This window comes from Canis lupus, chromosome 8 (genome assembly GCF_011100685.1).
Source record: "Canis lupus familiaris isolate Mischka breed German Shepherd chromosome 8, alternate assembly UU_Cfam_GSD_1.0, whole genome shotgun sequence".
In the NCBI taxonomy this organism is placed as follows: Eukaryota; Metazoa; Chordata; class Mammalia; order Carnivora; family Canidae; genus Canis; species Canis lupus.
In genome coordinates this window covers 29217271-29233338 of record NC_049229.1, presented here as the reverse complement: position 1 = coordinate 29233338, position 16068 = coordinate 29217271, and the positions used below count along the sequence as shown (strand labels likewise).

The following is a 16068-nucleotide window of genomic DNA, read 5'->3' as shown; positions in this document are numbered from 1 at the left end:
AAGTTGGCTGTCTAAAACAACAAAAACCCTTCTTCACCAAGAGTGTACTACTTACCTGCTAATGACCTATGCATATGAATTGATGTCTCTAGTGAAAGCAACAAACCTGCTAGTTTTGCCTTTTCAGGAGTCCTACAACCTTAGCATGACAGTAGCTTTATTAGGTACATTCTGGTAATTAAGATCCATATTAAAAAAAATAATCCCTAACAGAATGCAAAATTGAATGCTTTACCTTACTTCTGAACAATTTGAAGTAAAATTATCTACAAAGTTAGTATTTAAATAAATCACTTTAACCAGTGTCCTTAAGGTCTTAAGTCCTTCCTATAGGAAAGTTACAAAGTACATTATATAAAAATTGTGTCCTTGAGCAAAATGGTGATCTATATTTAGCTTTAGTTAGCTAGAGTATGTTTAAAATTTTCTAAACCATACTGAGTAAACCTTGAGTACAGAAAACTGCATAAAACATTTCATGTAAACCATATATGCATATTTTAAAGCATTACTTTGCTTTTGAAAAGGTAGAATGAAGTGACAGTTGTGATTTTTATTATGCCTCAGATATTTTGTATATTTACATTTCCATAATTGTAGGATGCACATTTTTTACACTAGTATTTTGGAAATCTGGATCTCTCATTTTGGAAATCAAGATGCATTTTATTTATTTATTTAAAAGATTTTATTTATTTATTCATGAGAGAGACAAGAGAGGCAGAGAGAGGCAGAGACAGGCAGAGGGAAAAGCAGGCTCCATGCAGGGAGCCCCAATGTGTGAATGTGTGACTCGATCCAGGACCCTGGGAATCACACCCTCGGCCGAAGGCAGACGCTCTAACACTGAGCCACCCAGGAGTCCCTCAGGATGCATTTTATGATAAATGGCTTGCCCCATTTTATTCAACAATATTTTCCCTTTTAGTCATATCTAAAATTACAGAGATAGCATCTTAGATTTGATGAAGAATATGTAGGTAGGCTAACAGAACGTGGTACTGTGAAAGCAAGTTTTTTTTTTTTTTTTTTTAATGGGCTAGAAGCTGCTCTGTGGATGACTTATATACCCTTTCCTTCAGACACAAATTCCCTCACTTTTAACTCCAAATCTGCTCAACTAATCCTGAGAAATATTCTTGAGCTAAAATTCAGGCCCTGCCTGGACTACTGACCATAATTTTTGTGTGTGTGACTACCGTGTTTTGGAAGATACTCTTAAGTGCTTCTCAAGGTCCAGTGTTCATTCATCCTTAATCTGAGGTAGTAAAACTGGGTTACTTATACCTAAAAGACAATAATCCAAAATTCTGAGGCATAAGGAGTACAAATGAGCATTTCAATCTTTTTGAGGTATAATGGCACAACAGTTTTAATACAACCACCAGTCTTCACAAAATAATTTTAATACTTTGTGCCTGGGCTAGCAGCATCTTGCACTGTGACATTCCTATACATACATAAGCATTTTATCCAAGTACAAATGTTAAAAGCAGAGTTAACTTAAGCAATTGCCTGTACAAAGGTAAATAGACACTGTAGATTATTTTTCTTGAATCATTTTTGCTGCATAGTAAATTGCAATTACATGTCAGTATAATGTTACTGATCTATAGAATACACTTTGAACTGTGAGGTATGGCAACTCCCTATGAGAGAGCTAACATGTAAACCTGAATATTTTGATTTTTTTTTTTTTAGCTGCCATGGATGGGTAAGACAAAAAAATCCAGCATTCAAAGATCCTATAAACCTTCTAATCAATAAAAGTAAAATAAAATCTTTTAGTAATTCTCAGCTATTTCCTATCACTTCCATATTGGAATATTGTTGAATGGACAAAGAAAGTAAATACTGAAATGAAGCTAAGTTTGTTATGGAATTATGGATTAAACCAGTTATTAAAAAATAAAAATCCGCCAGGTAACTGCTCATTTACTTTACATCAAGTTGAGATCCTTATATATAAGTATATATATATGTGCACCCCAACTTTATAATTCAAGATTGCAGTTAAATATTTCTAATTCACTTGAATTACCATGGTAATAAGACAGTTAGAAACCTTGTATTTTCTTAAAAAGGACATGCTTAACATTTTCTGACATTACTTCTAAACTCAGATGAAGCACAAAATCCCCCCCCCCCCAAAAACAAATATTCTGCTCTAAAAGTCAAACAGTTGAGAGTTGGTAGCAGAAGCTATCCCAGTTTAACATTTCCACCTTAGAGTAGATACAAATAAACGTAACTGCTGTTTAAACACCCAATGAGTATGAAATTAACACAAACGAATAAGGTAAGAATACTGCCATTCCAGTTTGAATATTTTCAATATTTGCTTCATACTTTTAAAGTGGACAGTAAAGCAGTTTTCCTGTTTTTGCTGCAATTTGTTTTAAATCCTTGCCCAGATTACATATTTAAAATTGGGTGCTATACTCATACATTATTCAAATATTGTAGAAAATAAATCATGATTGGTTAATTGTATTATAGGTAACTATCACAAAATATCCACAGAAATAACGGAATTCCAGAAATGGAACCAAATAGAAGACTGGAAGAGCTAGAACTAGTTGAACATTAGGTGTAAAAATGGATCCAGGGTAAAACAAACTTGGGGTGCTTACATGAAAGAATAAACTTCATGTTTTGTCCCCATTAGTACTGTACTCAAGAAGATGATAGTCCCTTTTCCTAGTGTTCAAGAGACAGTCTTTAATATACAGTGCTGGGCAGGCACTTTAGTGACAACATAAAAATTACAGTGGTTAGAAAAAGTGGAAAATTACCAGCTTTAAATTAATGACCAAATCTGTATTTTTGGCCCAAGTACTAGAGAGGATATGTCTCTTTAAGAAACTAATTTTAAAAATCTTAACTCCCTCATTTTAAAACCTAAATGTACTATAACGAAGATTCTTTTAAGCAGAGTTTCTGCTGAATAAAGGAGTATCATAGATTATTAGATTGCAAGAGAGATCTTTGCTGACCTATATAGTGATCTACATACAGGAAAGCTGTGTTATCTGGCACTTTGCCAAGTGGAATTTCTGAACACAATGCAAATCTTGACTGTACTAAACTACCACACCAAATGACCTAATCACACAACAGAATACAGGATCACAATGGGATTAATAATAGGCTTTTGTCAGGATAGTAAAATGTGGGAAGGGAAGGGAATCAGAAAAGGAATACCATCTGGGTCAACGGGAATGGACTCAATTTTAATTTCCACTTTCCTGCTATGCTGGATTGAAAAAAGCTCTTATGGTATTATATTACATTGTAGGGAGGAAAGCAAAGCAAGTAACTTGGTGTAATGGGTTACCTTGCATAGTACCTATTGGTACCAAGGGAATGTATGTAAATCATTCCCGTCAAAAAAGCACCTCAAGAGAGGACTGAGAAAAGTGAGATATAAAGGAGTTTTGTTTGTGCTACCCTAAATCAACTATAAAAAGTTAAAAACACTCCTCTCCTCCCTCATGGCATACTTAAAATAGAAAAAATGTTTTTCTTAGAACAATTGTTATATGTATAAATAAAAATATGGAGAATTAAGGATCCATAAAGTGACTTTGTTAATGCAAATTATGGGGGATATTTGGATTAACTCAATGTAAAGAATTAAAACACTAAATACAGTGAAGTTTCCCACAAACCACTTTCCCCAATAAATGCATCTTCAAAGAAAAGCTGCTGCCTGAGCCAGAACAACCTCACAGAATCATTAAAACAACATAAAATGAAGGAGTAAATGTTCCATATTCCAAATAATTTACTGAGGTTTCTTTAAGCCTCAGACTCTGTCTTAACTAATTTATAATTAAAAAGAAAAAGAAATTACAGAAAAGTGTTTAAACTTTGTACTGTTCTACATACTAATTTAAAGGTCATGAAGATTTGTTTCTTTGTTGTTTTTATTTTCTTTATTGATGCAAGGCACTTTTCTTTTTTGGGCTTCATTTAGAAAAAAAAATAGTGCTACATTAGTTAATATATTCTACTTAGAACTATTTTGGACAAAGGAAAAATGGGCTAAACAACTAACTCTAAAAAGGAACAAACAACATTTGGCTTTTAAGGAAAAAAGGAAGTCACTTGAAAGTCTAAAACTCCTTGTTTTTTGAGTATCTGGTATTACCAAGCAAAACATCGTCCTTTGTTCATTAAACTTTTTTTTCTATAGAATTAACAAATTAGGAAGATAAGACGAATGGAAGCAATACTTGGATGTTAAAGTAAGAAGAGTTAGCTAATGTCATGATTCAAAGATTAATAAGGATTAAGAAATTTAAAAAAATAAAAGGGTAATGAAGCTATTGAGTTATACTAAAACAAAAATGTGGCAGATTCCTGCATGTTAATGTTTCCATAAGAGGTTCCATCATAAAAGTCAACTGTAAAATTATTTTTTAAATGTAATATATAGAACACAAAATGAATTTTTAGCAAACTTTAGGAAATTCTTGTTATAAATTACCCAGATTTTATAAACAAATCCCCCCTAACTTGCATTTTGTTTAAAGTAATAACTTTATATCATACAAATAAATTTCAAGTATGAAAAGTGCATTATTGCAATAATACCTCTTTGCAAGTCCAAAATTCTTGTTTATAATAAAACTGTAAAGTGTAAAAAGAAAGAAAGAAAGAAAGAAAGAAAGAAAGAAAGAAAGAAAGAAAGAAAGAAAGAAAGAAAGAAAGAAAAGAAAAAGGAAAGGAAAAGAAAAAAAGGAGTAAAACCAGTGCCATCTATTGCAGAAGTCCAACATCTTCTTAAAATGTTGCTCAACAAGTTGCAGAGAAACACACCTGGAAGCAACATGTAATTGGAAAAAAAAAAAAAAAAAAAGACTTGTGTTTTTACCATTTTACATTATTATTGTCTCTAGTATTTTCTCCTTCCCAAATAGAAATTCACATCCTCTATAATGTTGCTCTTGAGTCAGCCATTCTGTGCAGTCGCTACTTGCATGTTTCCAAAATCCTCTTCTTCTTCATGTGTTCTCTTCAAACTGCCTAAAAATTATTGCATGAATATAACGGGAACTCATTTGTGAGAATGTTAGAGCTAGTAAAATTTCATTTTCATAAAGTGTTATCATGTATATGCACTATGAGAATTCCAAGACTGAATTTTTAGGAAACGTCAGCAAATCCTTTTGCTATAAATTACTAAGCAACTTTGTATCTTCATGACAGAATACATTTCCCCTCGTGAGAATTAATTATGTCTTAGGTATTACTAAAATTATGTCTTAGTATTACTAATAATCATTTTTAAAATAGTTTGAAAAAAATATATTTTAAAGATTATATAAAATGACAATATCGAGTGACAGAGAGCAAGCAAGCCCACAAAGAGGGAGCGGCAGGGAAAGTGAGAAGCAGACTCCCTACAGAGCAAGGAGCCTAATGTGGGACTCCATCCCAGGACACTGGGATCATGACCTGAGCCAAAGGCAGACATTTAATCAATTGAGTCACCCAGGCACCCCTAAAATAGAATTTTAAAGGAAATAATGGTACTTAAATGTTTGGTTACCTTTAGGCACCAGACTCTATGACTTAGAACATAAAATATAAGACATTAATTTTACATTGTACAATTTTATTTTGTAGATTATCTTTTTTGCTTTCATAGACACTGCTGAAAATTTTTCCATTGAAAGCTGTGGTTTTATTACCAACAGGTCTAGAGCTGGGAGAAAGGATGGCTTGCAGCAGATAATACGGCTGCTATAGCTAAATTTCAGATGCAGTGCTATACCTGCATTCTAAAAGAGGTATGAGGCATAAATAACTAATGCAAAGTAGAAAGTGAGGAGGTATAAATAAAGCTCTATAGGAGTTCCGAATAACTAGGGATTGGAGGAAGATGAAGTTAATCATCATTTCTCTTGAGGAGATATAACATGAACTAAGTTTTTAAGGGTAGAAAGACTGAATGTGCATTCTAGGAGGAGAAAAGAGACAAAATGAAACCATCAAGTAGTTTGGCTTTCTGGAGTGCCTATATAAAGAGGAACACTGGGAGATACCAAGATCCAGAAGCACCTTACTTACTATTAACACTCTAGGTTTTCTTCTGAAGGATTTAAGCCAGTGAAGGCTTTTGTACAGGAAAAATACATCAGAACTATCTTTTGTAAAAATAAATCTGGCCACAATGTACAGAATAGACCAAGTGAGAGTTTGGATGGGAGGCCAATATCGACCTGAAATAGAATGAGACTGAGTAAAAAAAGAGATAAACAAAGGTAGCAAGGTCTTAGAAAAGAAGACACAAGTTAAAAGATTTTGAAAGCATGCTTGGATCATTAACTTTGAAAATAGGGGAAGGAGTACTCTGACAGGCATAAGGAAGAAAAGGAGAAGGGATTGAAATACTAATTACAAGAGAAAAATTGGAGTAGCTCATAGTAGTCAACCTACTTAACCTGAAAAATCCTTTCATTTATTAATCACCTTTTATTTTTATTTTTAATAAGATCACCTGAGTGTACTTAGAGCCCCTTCTCCAGATCCCTCTTATTATTTTAATCTTTATAGCAGTTATACTATGTAAAGACTTAAGTAGAAGTTTGATCTTCCAGCCAGCATATTCTATTAACCAGGTACAATGGTATACACACAGCAGAAACTCAATATAATACACATGGATTCATTATAAAATTAAAATTTGCAATTATATTGTGTTTAATATTGTGTATTGTGTATTGTCTACCCAATGTTTTCTAAATAATTTAGATTGTTCAGTATAACTTATAAAGAGCAAAAAATGCTTTCTACCCTTCATACCATCATCCTTCTCCCCAACCCTCTCTAAAATACAAAAATCCTTACCTGTAGGTCCAGAATGAACAGATAACGACCTTTCTATCTGCAGTGGTGACATCATCTGTATTGTTAATTTTGCTAGATAGATGGCTTCATATTCCTGAAAAAGATTTAATTAACTTGAATATACATTCAAATTCTTGGGTACCCAAAACAGTGATTAATGTGTACATTATTTGTATTCTTAGTTTATACTGAAAAATTTGGTGCCATACTGTTGAAAGAGTTTAGGGATACCTGGGTGGCTCAGTATGTTAAGTGGCTGACTCTTGGTTTCATATAAAGTCATGATCTCAAGGTTGTGGAATGGAGCCCCACGTCAGGCTCCACACTCAGTGCAGAGTCTGCCTGTCCCACCCCCCAACACTCTTGCCATGCACTCTCTCTCTAATAAATACATATTTTATTTATTTAAAGACTTCATGAGAAACTTATTTTATTTAAAGACTTTATTTATTCATGAGAAACAGAGAGAGAGAGCGAGAAAGAGAGGCAGAGACACAGGCAGAGGGAGAAGCAGGCTCCATGCAGGGAGCCCCATGTGGGACTCGATCCCAGGTCTCCAGGATCACACCCAGGGCTGAAGGTGGCTCTAAACCACTGAGCCACCGGGGCTGCCCAAATACATATTTTTAAAAGAGAAATAAATGCAAGTTTAAAATTCTTATCATAAAAAAATTAAAATAAAATTCCTATCTCATATTTTCACATTTACTGACAAAACTATAAATCAAGCCACATTAACAACTTGCACTAGGGTATCATACACTGAACTGCTAGTCAGGCAGTTATCTGTTTTCTGCCACTGGGTGTTAGCTATATGATCTCTAACTTCCTCTGTTAAAACACACACACACATCCCCCAAACTCAAAAAATGATAAAAATAAAATGAAGTTCAGTAAAGATAAAATGTTATACAGTTGTAAAATATTTTAAAAATTAGAGTAATAAGTCACTTAATGGATTCAAATATATATTTGATTTTCTAATTCCTTAAATTTAATAGTCCTCTACTTCCAAAGATGGAAGAATAAAAGCATTTCTATCCCTCTCCCCTTCAAGAAAACAAGAAATAGAGATCTCCTTATTTGATCAAAGTAGGAAACATCCATAACCCTGAATATGAGAAGAATGATAAATAAAGAACGGATTACCAAATAGGTCAGAATAGAGGTTACCTTTACAAAAGGAGAAAGTGTTAGTGGTTGGAAACGGGTTGTAACACAAGGGGTCCTGGTGTATGTTCAATTTCTTGACCTGATGGTATTTACATGGATGTTTATTTACATTTTATGCATTTTCTATATGTGTATTATATTTCACACACACAAAAAAACTTACTTTTTAAATGGAACCAGACCAAGCTAGGCACACAAGATGCCAGACTCCAGAAATCAGGCAGAATGGGTACACTTTAAAGTGCTCCCAAAAAAGGTGGTGGTTCTTTTTTTTTTTTTTAAGATTTTATTTATTTATTTATTTATTCATAGAGACCCAGAGAGAGAGAGAGAGGCAGAGACACAGGCAGAGGGAGAAGCAGGCTCCTTGCAGGGAGCCCAACGTGGGACTCAATCCAGGGTCTCCAGGATCACACCCCGGACTGCAGGCAGCGCCAAACCGCCGCACCACCAGGGCTGCCCAAAGGTTCTAAGATAAAACAAGCCCTTGTACAGTATGATAGGAAATATGAGTGGGCTGTGGGGATGAGGTAGGGCATACTGAGGAAAATGTTTATGCCGACATTTCATGCCATTTTGCAAAAAGCAGGTATATGTATAGTAAGATGAAAGAGAAACTGAGTTGTATGTAGCGAAGTATCTGATCTTAGCTAAAAATATACTAAAACAGTAATTCCCAAGCCTGGCTGTACCTGAGGATTACCTGAGAATTTTACAATACATATATGCTCAAATCCCACTCCCAGTGATTCTCATTTAATTGGTTTAAGTTAGATTCCCCTGGATGGCTTTAATGTGCATGCCATGTTTATCAATACAAACAAGAAAAACCTGTGACATAAGGGGCGCTCTGCTTCTTACTAAGTTAAACCACCAGAAAAAAGTGTTGGTGGGAAAGTCTTCCAAGACAAGTGAGAAAACTTAAGCTGTTTGCCTTCCCCAACCACTACCCAGGTTCCTCTCCCACAACTTTACTGTTGGGCAAATAGCTGTTCTAAGAATACTTCCAGTACAAAGATCACCAATAATCAAAAAGGAACCACTGCAGGTTTTAGCATAAAGATGGCACAAGGGGAAAAAAACTATTTCAACATTATAGTGAAAAGTCCTATGAAGAGCATTGCATGAAAATCACACCATGAAGCAGATGAAAATGATTAATTCTCCATGAAATCAATGAGAATATGGCATTTCTGATGTGAGTTCAAAGAAGAAATAAAAGGACTCATGGAAGAAATGTAACAATTAAAAAGATGACATACCAACTATCAGAACTTGGGAGAAAAAAATAAAACCATAGAAATAATGAATATAACAGAATCAACAACGAGAAAAGGCCACACTATCCCATTCCAGTGTAATAGTAATTTTCTCTTTTCTTCTGGATTGTTCCAAATAGCAAATATGCCATATTTCCTACCATTTTAGAAAACAAATAAAATCCTCCTTAGTAACCCATTTCCCCTCTAGCTACTGTCCTTTCCATTTTCCCCTTCAAAGTAGAATTCCTAGAATCATCTATTCTTGCTATTTACATTCCTCTCTTCCCATTTTCCCTTAAACTCTGAGCAATGTTTATCCTTCCCCTTCCACAAAACCTGTTTGTTAAGGACACCAAGGACTTCATGTTCCTGACCGAATGTCCATTCTCAGCCTGTATCTTATATAATATATTATCAGCTTTTGAAATAGTGGTTCCTTCCCCACTCTTTTTTTAAAGATTGATATTTTATTTTTAAAAAAGACTGATATTTTATTTTACTTATTTTATTTTAGGGGGGCAGGGGAGATAGAAAATCTCAAGCAGACTCCACTGAATGCAGAGCCTGACACAGGGCTCAATCTCATGACCTGTGAGATTATGAGATGACTAGAAATCAAGAGTCAAGGGATCCCTGGGTGGCACAGCGGTTTAGCGTCTGCCTTTGGCCCAGGGCACGATCCTGGAGACCCGGGATCGAATCCCACATCAGGCTCCCGGTGCATGGAGCCTGCTTCTCCTTCTGCCTGTGTCTCTGCCTCTCTCTCCTCTCTCTCTCTCTCTCTCTGTGACTATCATAAAAAAATAAAAATTAAAAAAAAAAAAGAAATCAAGAGTCAGAAGCTTAACCAACTGAGCCACCCAGGCACTCCCATTCCCTACTTCAAACACTTTCTTCACTTGACTTCCCAAACATCAAGCCACCCTGATTTTTTCCTATCTCACTGGCCATTCTTTTTCATCTCTTCTATTAATTTCTCATCTCCCCACCCTCTATATGTTGGAGTACGTTAGGATCTGTTTTGGAAATTCTTCTCTATCCACACTCCCCTAGTGATCTCACCCAGTTTCAGGGCTTTCAGTAGCATCTACATACTGATATTCCTTAAATATATGGTTCTTCCCCATAAACTGTGAACTTCTAAAACTGCCTACTGTCTAACAGCCCTCTAATCTGACCAAAACTGACCTTGATTTTACTCCCTGTAAACCTTCTCATACAGTTTCTTCCATATCTTCCATAGAGGACTAGATTCATTCTAATCTCTCTTCATATCCAATCCATCAGCAAATCCTGTCAGCTATACAGTCAAATCCAAAATGTGCCCTCTTCTCACCTCTTCCCCTACCATTTTGGTCCAAACTAGTATTTTCTTTTGACTTGTAGGGATTAGGGGGTAAGGGTAGAGGTGGGTATACCTGTTAGGAAGCTATTGCAGCAATACAGTCAAAAGAAAATTAAGGAAACAAGTCATGCAGATATTTGGAGAAACGCATTCTAGATGTGAAGAGATACAGGCAAGTGCCTTGAGATGAGAACATGCATAGTATTTTCAAGTAATTACATGAAGGTCAGTGTGACCTGAGTATATATAGTATGAAATGGATAGGAGGAGATCAGAATAGAGAGGTAAGGGACTACATAACGTAGGGATTTATAAACCACTGTAAATAAGGCCTTTGTCTTTTAAGTAGAGGAATAATTTCTCATAATACGATTCTGCCTACAGAGCTGAGTATATTGTGCTGAATACAGGATACTGTAAATTTCATAAGAAATAAATATGTTCTACACAAAGAAAACTTTAAAACACAAAAGGACACAGAAATTGATTTGAATAAATGGAATCTTGGAGAGGAAGACTAAAAATGTAAAGGTGTCAAATCTTTTTGAACTGTGAATATAGTAGCAATTTAAAAAATATAGGGCTCTTTCCAGTAAAGTTCACACCAAAAAATAAATGCTAAGAACTTGCCAGGAAAATTCTAGAAAGAACGTTAATGAGGGAATCTTGAGCTATGCCATAAGTTACTTATATAATATCACAGTACTTAAAATGGTTTGATACAGTTGCAGCATTAAGCAGAGCAATGGAACAGAATTCAAAGTCCAGAAACAGACCCAAGTATAGATCAGAGTTTGGTATATAATAAAAATGGCATTTCAAACCAGTTGGCTAAAGACATTCTTTAATGTAGAAAGAGCTCTTATAAACCAATGAGAAAAACATAAAAATCTGATAGAAGAATGAACAAACCAGTCACCACTTTCACCACCATGATGACAATGATCAGAAAATCTGTTAAAATACTTTTGGCAATTGGTACTGAATGGGAACTACTAGGAAAGAGATACTGTTTCCTGGGGGGTCTTACACTATTTCAGCCTTTTGAAAGACTATTTGGTAACATCAATTTCAAATACCCCTTACCCTGCAATTCCACTTTATATATTTATCTTACAGGTGTATTTGCACATGTAAACAAAATGTACCTACCAGTTTATTTTCCCCAATATTGTTAAATCATTAAAGGCTAGAGACTATCTAAAAGGTTTATGTGGGATCCCTGGGTGGCTCAGTGGTTTAAGCGCCTGCCTTCAGCCCAAGGCATGACCCACATCAGGCTCCCCGCATGGAGCCTGCTTCTCCCTCTGCCTGTGTCTCTGCCTCTCTCTCTCTGTGTCTCTCATGAATAAATAAATAAAATCTTTAAAAAAATAAATAAAGTAAAAGGTTTATGTATGAGGAATCAATATATGAAGTTGTGATGCATATATATGTATGCATATATACACATGCAATTAAATATATTATGCAGTTAGACTTGTATATATACTGTATTTTTTAAATGTGTATATGTTACTTTTTCAAATACAAAAATCAATTTTAAAAGACAATGTTTTTAAACAACAGGGTTAAAAGGCAAAGAAACTTACAAATTCTAGTTTTACATAATACAATTTAAAAGGAACAAAAATATTTTACATAAACATGCTAAAGTCAGACATATCACTTTCTGTTTTAAATGAAGTAAAAACTAATAAAAACTAAAAACAAAACAAAACAAAAAACCCTGTAGTTTGGTAACTGAGACAATCCATTTCATTATTTTTTTTTTTTAGGGTTTTATTTATTTGAGAAAGTGAGCACAAGTAGGGAAGGGGAGAGGGAGAGGGAGAAGTGGACTCTCCACTGATCAGGGAGCCCAATGTGGGGTTGATCCCAGTACCTCAAGATCATGACCTGAGCCAAAGGTAGATACTTAACCAAATGAGCCACCCAGGTACCCCTAAGACAGTCCATTTTGTAATGCTCTTGATGTCTCTCAATGTGAGATTTATTCCTGCATAACTGGATAGAATCAGCCAGAGGACATTCTTCAATCTGATTTTCGTTCTTGGAAAAAATTAAATAAACTTAGTTTAAACAGATACTTCACAGGTATATCTTACTTTTTAGTGCATCTTCTAGGCACCAATAAAATTTGAAACATGGAAAAGGAAACATAAAATAGATTATAAAAGCTGCTACATATAGTTTACTTAGAGTCAATATTCTTTATCTGTGTAATCAAAAAAGAAAAAACTGAAAAATTTCTAACATCAATTATTTTCTCTTACATTTAACGATATGCCTTTAACCCTTTTGTCACAGTAATGGCAGCTTTTAAGAAAATACTTTAAAAAAGAAAGAAAATACCTTTAGCTGGAAATTTGAACTTGAATAAAAAATCAAATTAGGGGTTGCCTGACTGGCTCAGTTGGAGAAGTATGAGACTCTTGATCTCAGGGTCATGAATCTGAGCTCCATATTGGGTGCAGAGATTACTTAAAAGGAAAAATAAATAAAATTTGACTATGGTCATTTTTTTAAAAGATTTCTTTATTTGAGACAGAGAGAGAGAGAGAGAGAGAGAAAGAGAAAGAGAGCATGACTGGGAGGGACAGAGGGAGAGGGAGAGAGAATCTCAAGCAGACTCTACGCTGAGCATGGGGCCTGACATGGGGCTTGATCTCACAACCCCGAGATGACGACCTGAGCTGAAACCAAGAGTCAGACGCTCAACCGGATGAGCCACCCAGGAGCCCCTGACTATGGTAATTTTTTAATATTTAAAGTAAACTCTAGGGACGCCTGAGTGGCTCAGTCAGTTAAGTGTCTGCCTTCGGCTCAGGTCATTATCTCAGGGTTCTGGGATCCAGCCTCGAGTGGGCTCCCTGCTCAGCAGAGAGCCTGCTTCTCCCTCTCCCCATCCCCTACTCATGCTCTATCTCTCTCTTCTCAAATAAACAAAATCTTTAAAAAATAAATAAAATTTTAAAAATAAAAAAATAAATTCTACACTTAAATTACATGGACGTAAGATTTTAATTACACTACTTTCCGATTACTTTAAAGAGGAGAAAGAGAGAAGTTACCTGAAGTTGATGGACAAATCCAGCATTAGGATTAATACAAAATCTTCTTTCTTGAACATAAGCAAATGCATCTCTGAAAACAAAAACAGAAAACTAAGGTGATGGTATTATTTCATGAATCAATCTCAATTTACCTAAAATAGGAACTTACCCAAAAATTTACCTAAGCAGGAAATCATAATCATAAAGCTTATACTACAGAGAGGTAGTGAGTTGTAGTAGAAAAATGAACAGCATGGGCAGATGAAATATCACCATCCCTCTGTTTACCAGCTTGTGTTCTAAGGGAAACTGCTGAACTTTCTAAGCTTTTTCTTCTTTGTAAATTGAGGATTATAAAAATTCCTACCTTGGAGGGCTATTGTGAGATGCATGATAATAGGTTTACAGCACCTTATATGGCATCTATTACATAGTATGTGCTCAAAATATTATCATTGTTAGACAAGGAAAAGTATATCTACTTCCTTGTTTTGTTGTAAAACTTAAATGAGATAAAAGAGCTTAGAATAATACCTAGCACATAGCAAAGACCCGAAATGTGGAAGCTATTTTCACTATTCCTATCAAGACACCAAATAATAAAGAGAATACATAAACATAGTCTACCGAGCACTAATCTTTTTCAATTAAACAAAGCATTTGTATTCAAATAATATTAACTGATACTTTTAAGCCAACCTTCCATCAAAATCTAAACTTAAAGGATACCAAACAAACTAAACAAACATTTGAGTATACTGTGTGCCAGGAATATTGATCCAATGCTGAATACAGCTCAAATGAGAGGAACAGGGAAAATGGTATAATGATGTAAAGGTTGATACAGGCACATCATGCAAAGTTTCACTGGCCATGATAAGAATTATTAAGGATCAGAAACCTCTGAAAGCTTTTTGGGATAAGGTGATTATTTGATCAGATTTATCTTTTGAAAAGATCATTCTGACTGTAGCGTGGGGGGAAAAAACACTGGAGAAGGAGAGAATACATGAAACCACTAAGAAGACTACCATTGTTAAAGCCCAAGAGAGACGTGACTGGAGCTTCGATTAGGGGATTAAATGATGATAAAGAGAAAGATAAGAGACAGATTCAAGGTATATTTTAGGATGCAAAAGAGGATTAGTAATGATAAATTTGGGAGATGGGGAGTGAAAGACAAGGAATTGCCAATGATTACAAGATTTCTAACTTGTACAAGACACACTTAAAAAAAAAGGAAACAATGTACAATGGTCAGGCATTTATTTCAGGGCTCTCTTTTTTATCTAGGCAATACGCTTGGAAAAGCTGATTTTGGTTAAGAAAGACTACACTGAATTGTGAAAGAACCTGAAACAACTTCTAGGTAATTTTTTATCCAATTGCCGTTAAAGGAAAACATAATAAATTAGCCTTTTAAGCAAGGGAAGAAATAATATCTGCATCTAAGTTTTTAAACTAGGACTACACAATTCTCTAGCAGCAAATAATTTTCCATGATTATTTCCAAATATAACTACCTTGGCTTCTTAACAACAGTTAGCACTAACTCCCCAAAACCACAAAATGTTAGCCTAAGTAGATATATACAAGGTGGACAAGCTACAAAGGTTAAGAGGCTAATTAATCGTGGGATACAAGAGCCTGACTAATCAACATAAATAGATAACAAAATCAGGATATCAATTGCAAATTCCCAAACTTTCAATTAAGCTTCATTTTAATGAGAATTTAAACATGGCTATGTTTCAGAGTACTTTCTTACCTGTACTTCATTCCAAATGTTTCCATAATGTACGCAATAACAAAGGCAGCACTGAAGAGGGGGAAAAAATTTTAGAAAAAAAAATAGAAAACAGAGCTCATTAATTAAATGCTAGAGAAAGAAAAATAATCTTTAACTTCATACCTCCTGGAGATCCCTGCATTTCCATGGACAAGAACTTTTCCTGAAAAATAAGAAATAGTTATTCTCACAAAAAAACATCTAACTCAGCAACTAAAATAATACTAATAAGATAAATAAGATAGTAAGATAAATTTTTCTTAAACATTTTATATTTTATACAAATCACTTGGATATTTATTTAACTTTAGAACTTTACAATTTAACTTTGAAATTCAAGGGATTCATTATTTTTTTATTTTTTTATTATTATTATTTTTTTATTTATGATAGTCACACAGAGAGAGAGAGAGAGAGAGAGAGAGAGAGAGAGGCAGAGACACAGGCAGAGGGAGAAGCAGGCTCCATGCACCGGGAGCCCGACGTGGGATTCGATCCCGGGTCTCCAGGATCATGCCCTGGGCCAAAGGCAGGCGCTAAACCGCTGCGCCACCCAGGGATCCCGAAATTCAAGGGATTCAAAGC

At 34.8% G+C, this 16068-nt stretch overlaps 1 protein-coding gene across 2 annotated transcripts in view; it reads right to left on the bottom strand.

Moving 5' to 3' along the window:
* Positions 1 to 1014: 1014 nt before the first annotated feature.
* STYX (serine/threonine/tyrosine interacting protein) overlaps positions 1015 to 16068 on the bottom strand; it is a 41184-nt gene continuing 26130 nt past the window's right edge. For both annotated transcript variants that reach the window (XM_038544729.1, XM_038544728.1), the window contains 5 exons: positions 15607 to 15646; positions 15463 to 15513; positions 13713 to 13785; positions 6859 to 6952; positions 1015 to 5031 (listed from right to left, as the gene is read on the bottom strand). In XM_038544729.1, coding sequence (XP_038400657.1) covers positions 4958 to 5031; positions 6859 to 6952; positions 13713 to 13785; positions 15463 to 15513; positions 15607 to 15646 — 332 coding nt within the window. In that variant the 3' untranslated portion in view covers positions 1015 to 4957. The remainder of the gene's footprint in view (positions 5032 to 6858; positions 6953 to 13712; positions 13786 to 15462; positions 15514 to 15606; positions 15647 to 16068) is intronic.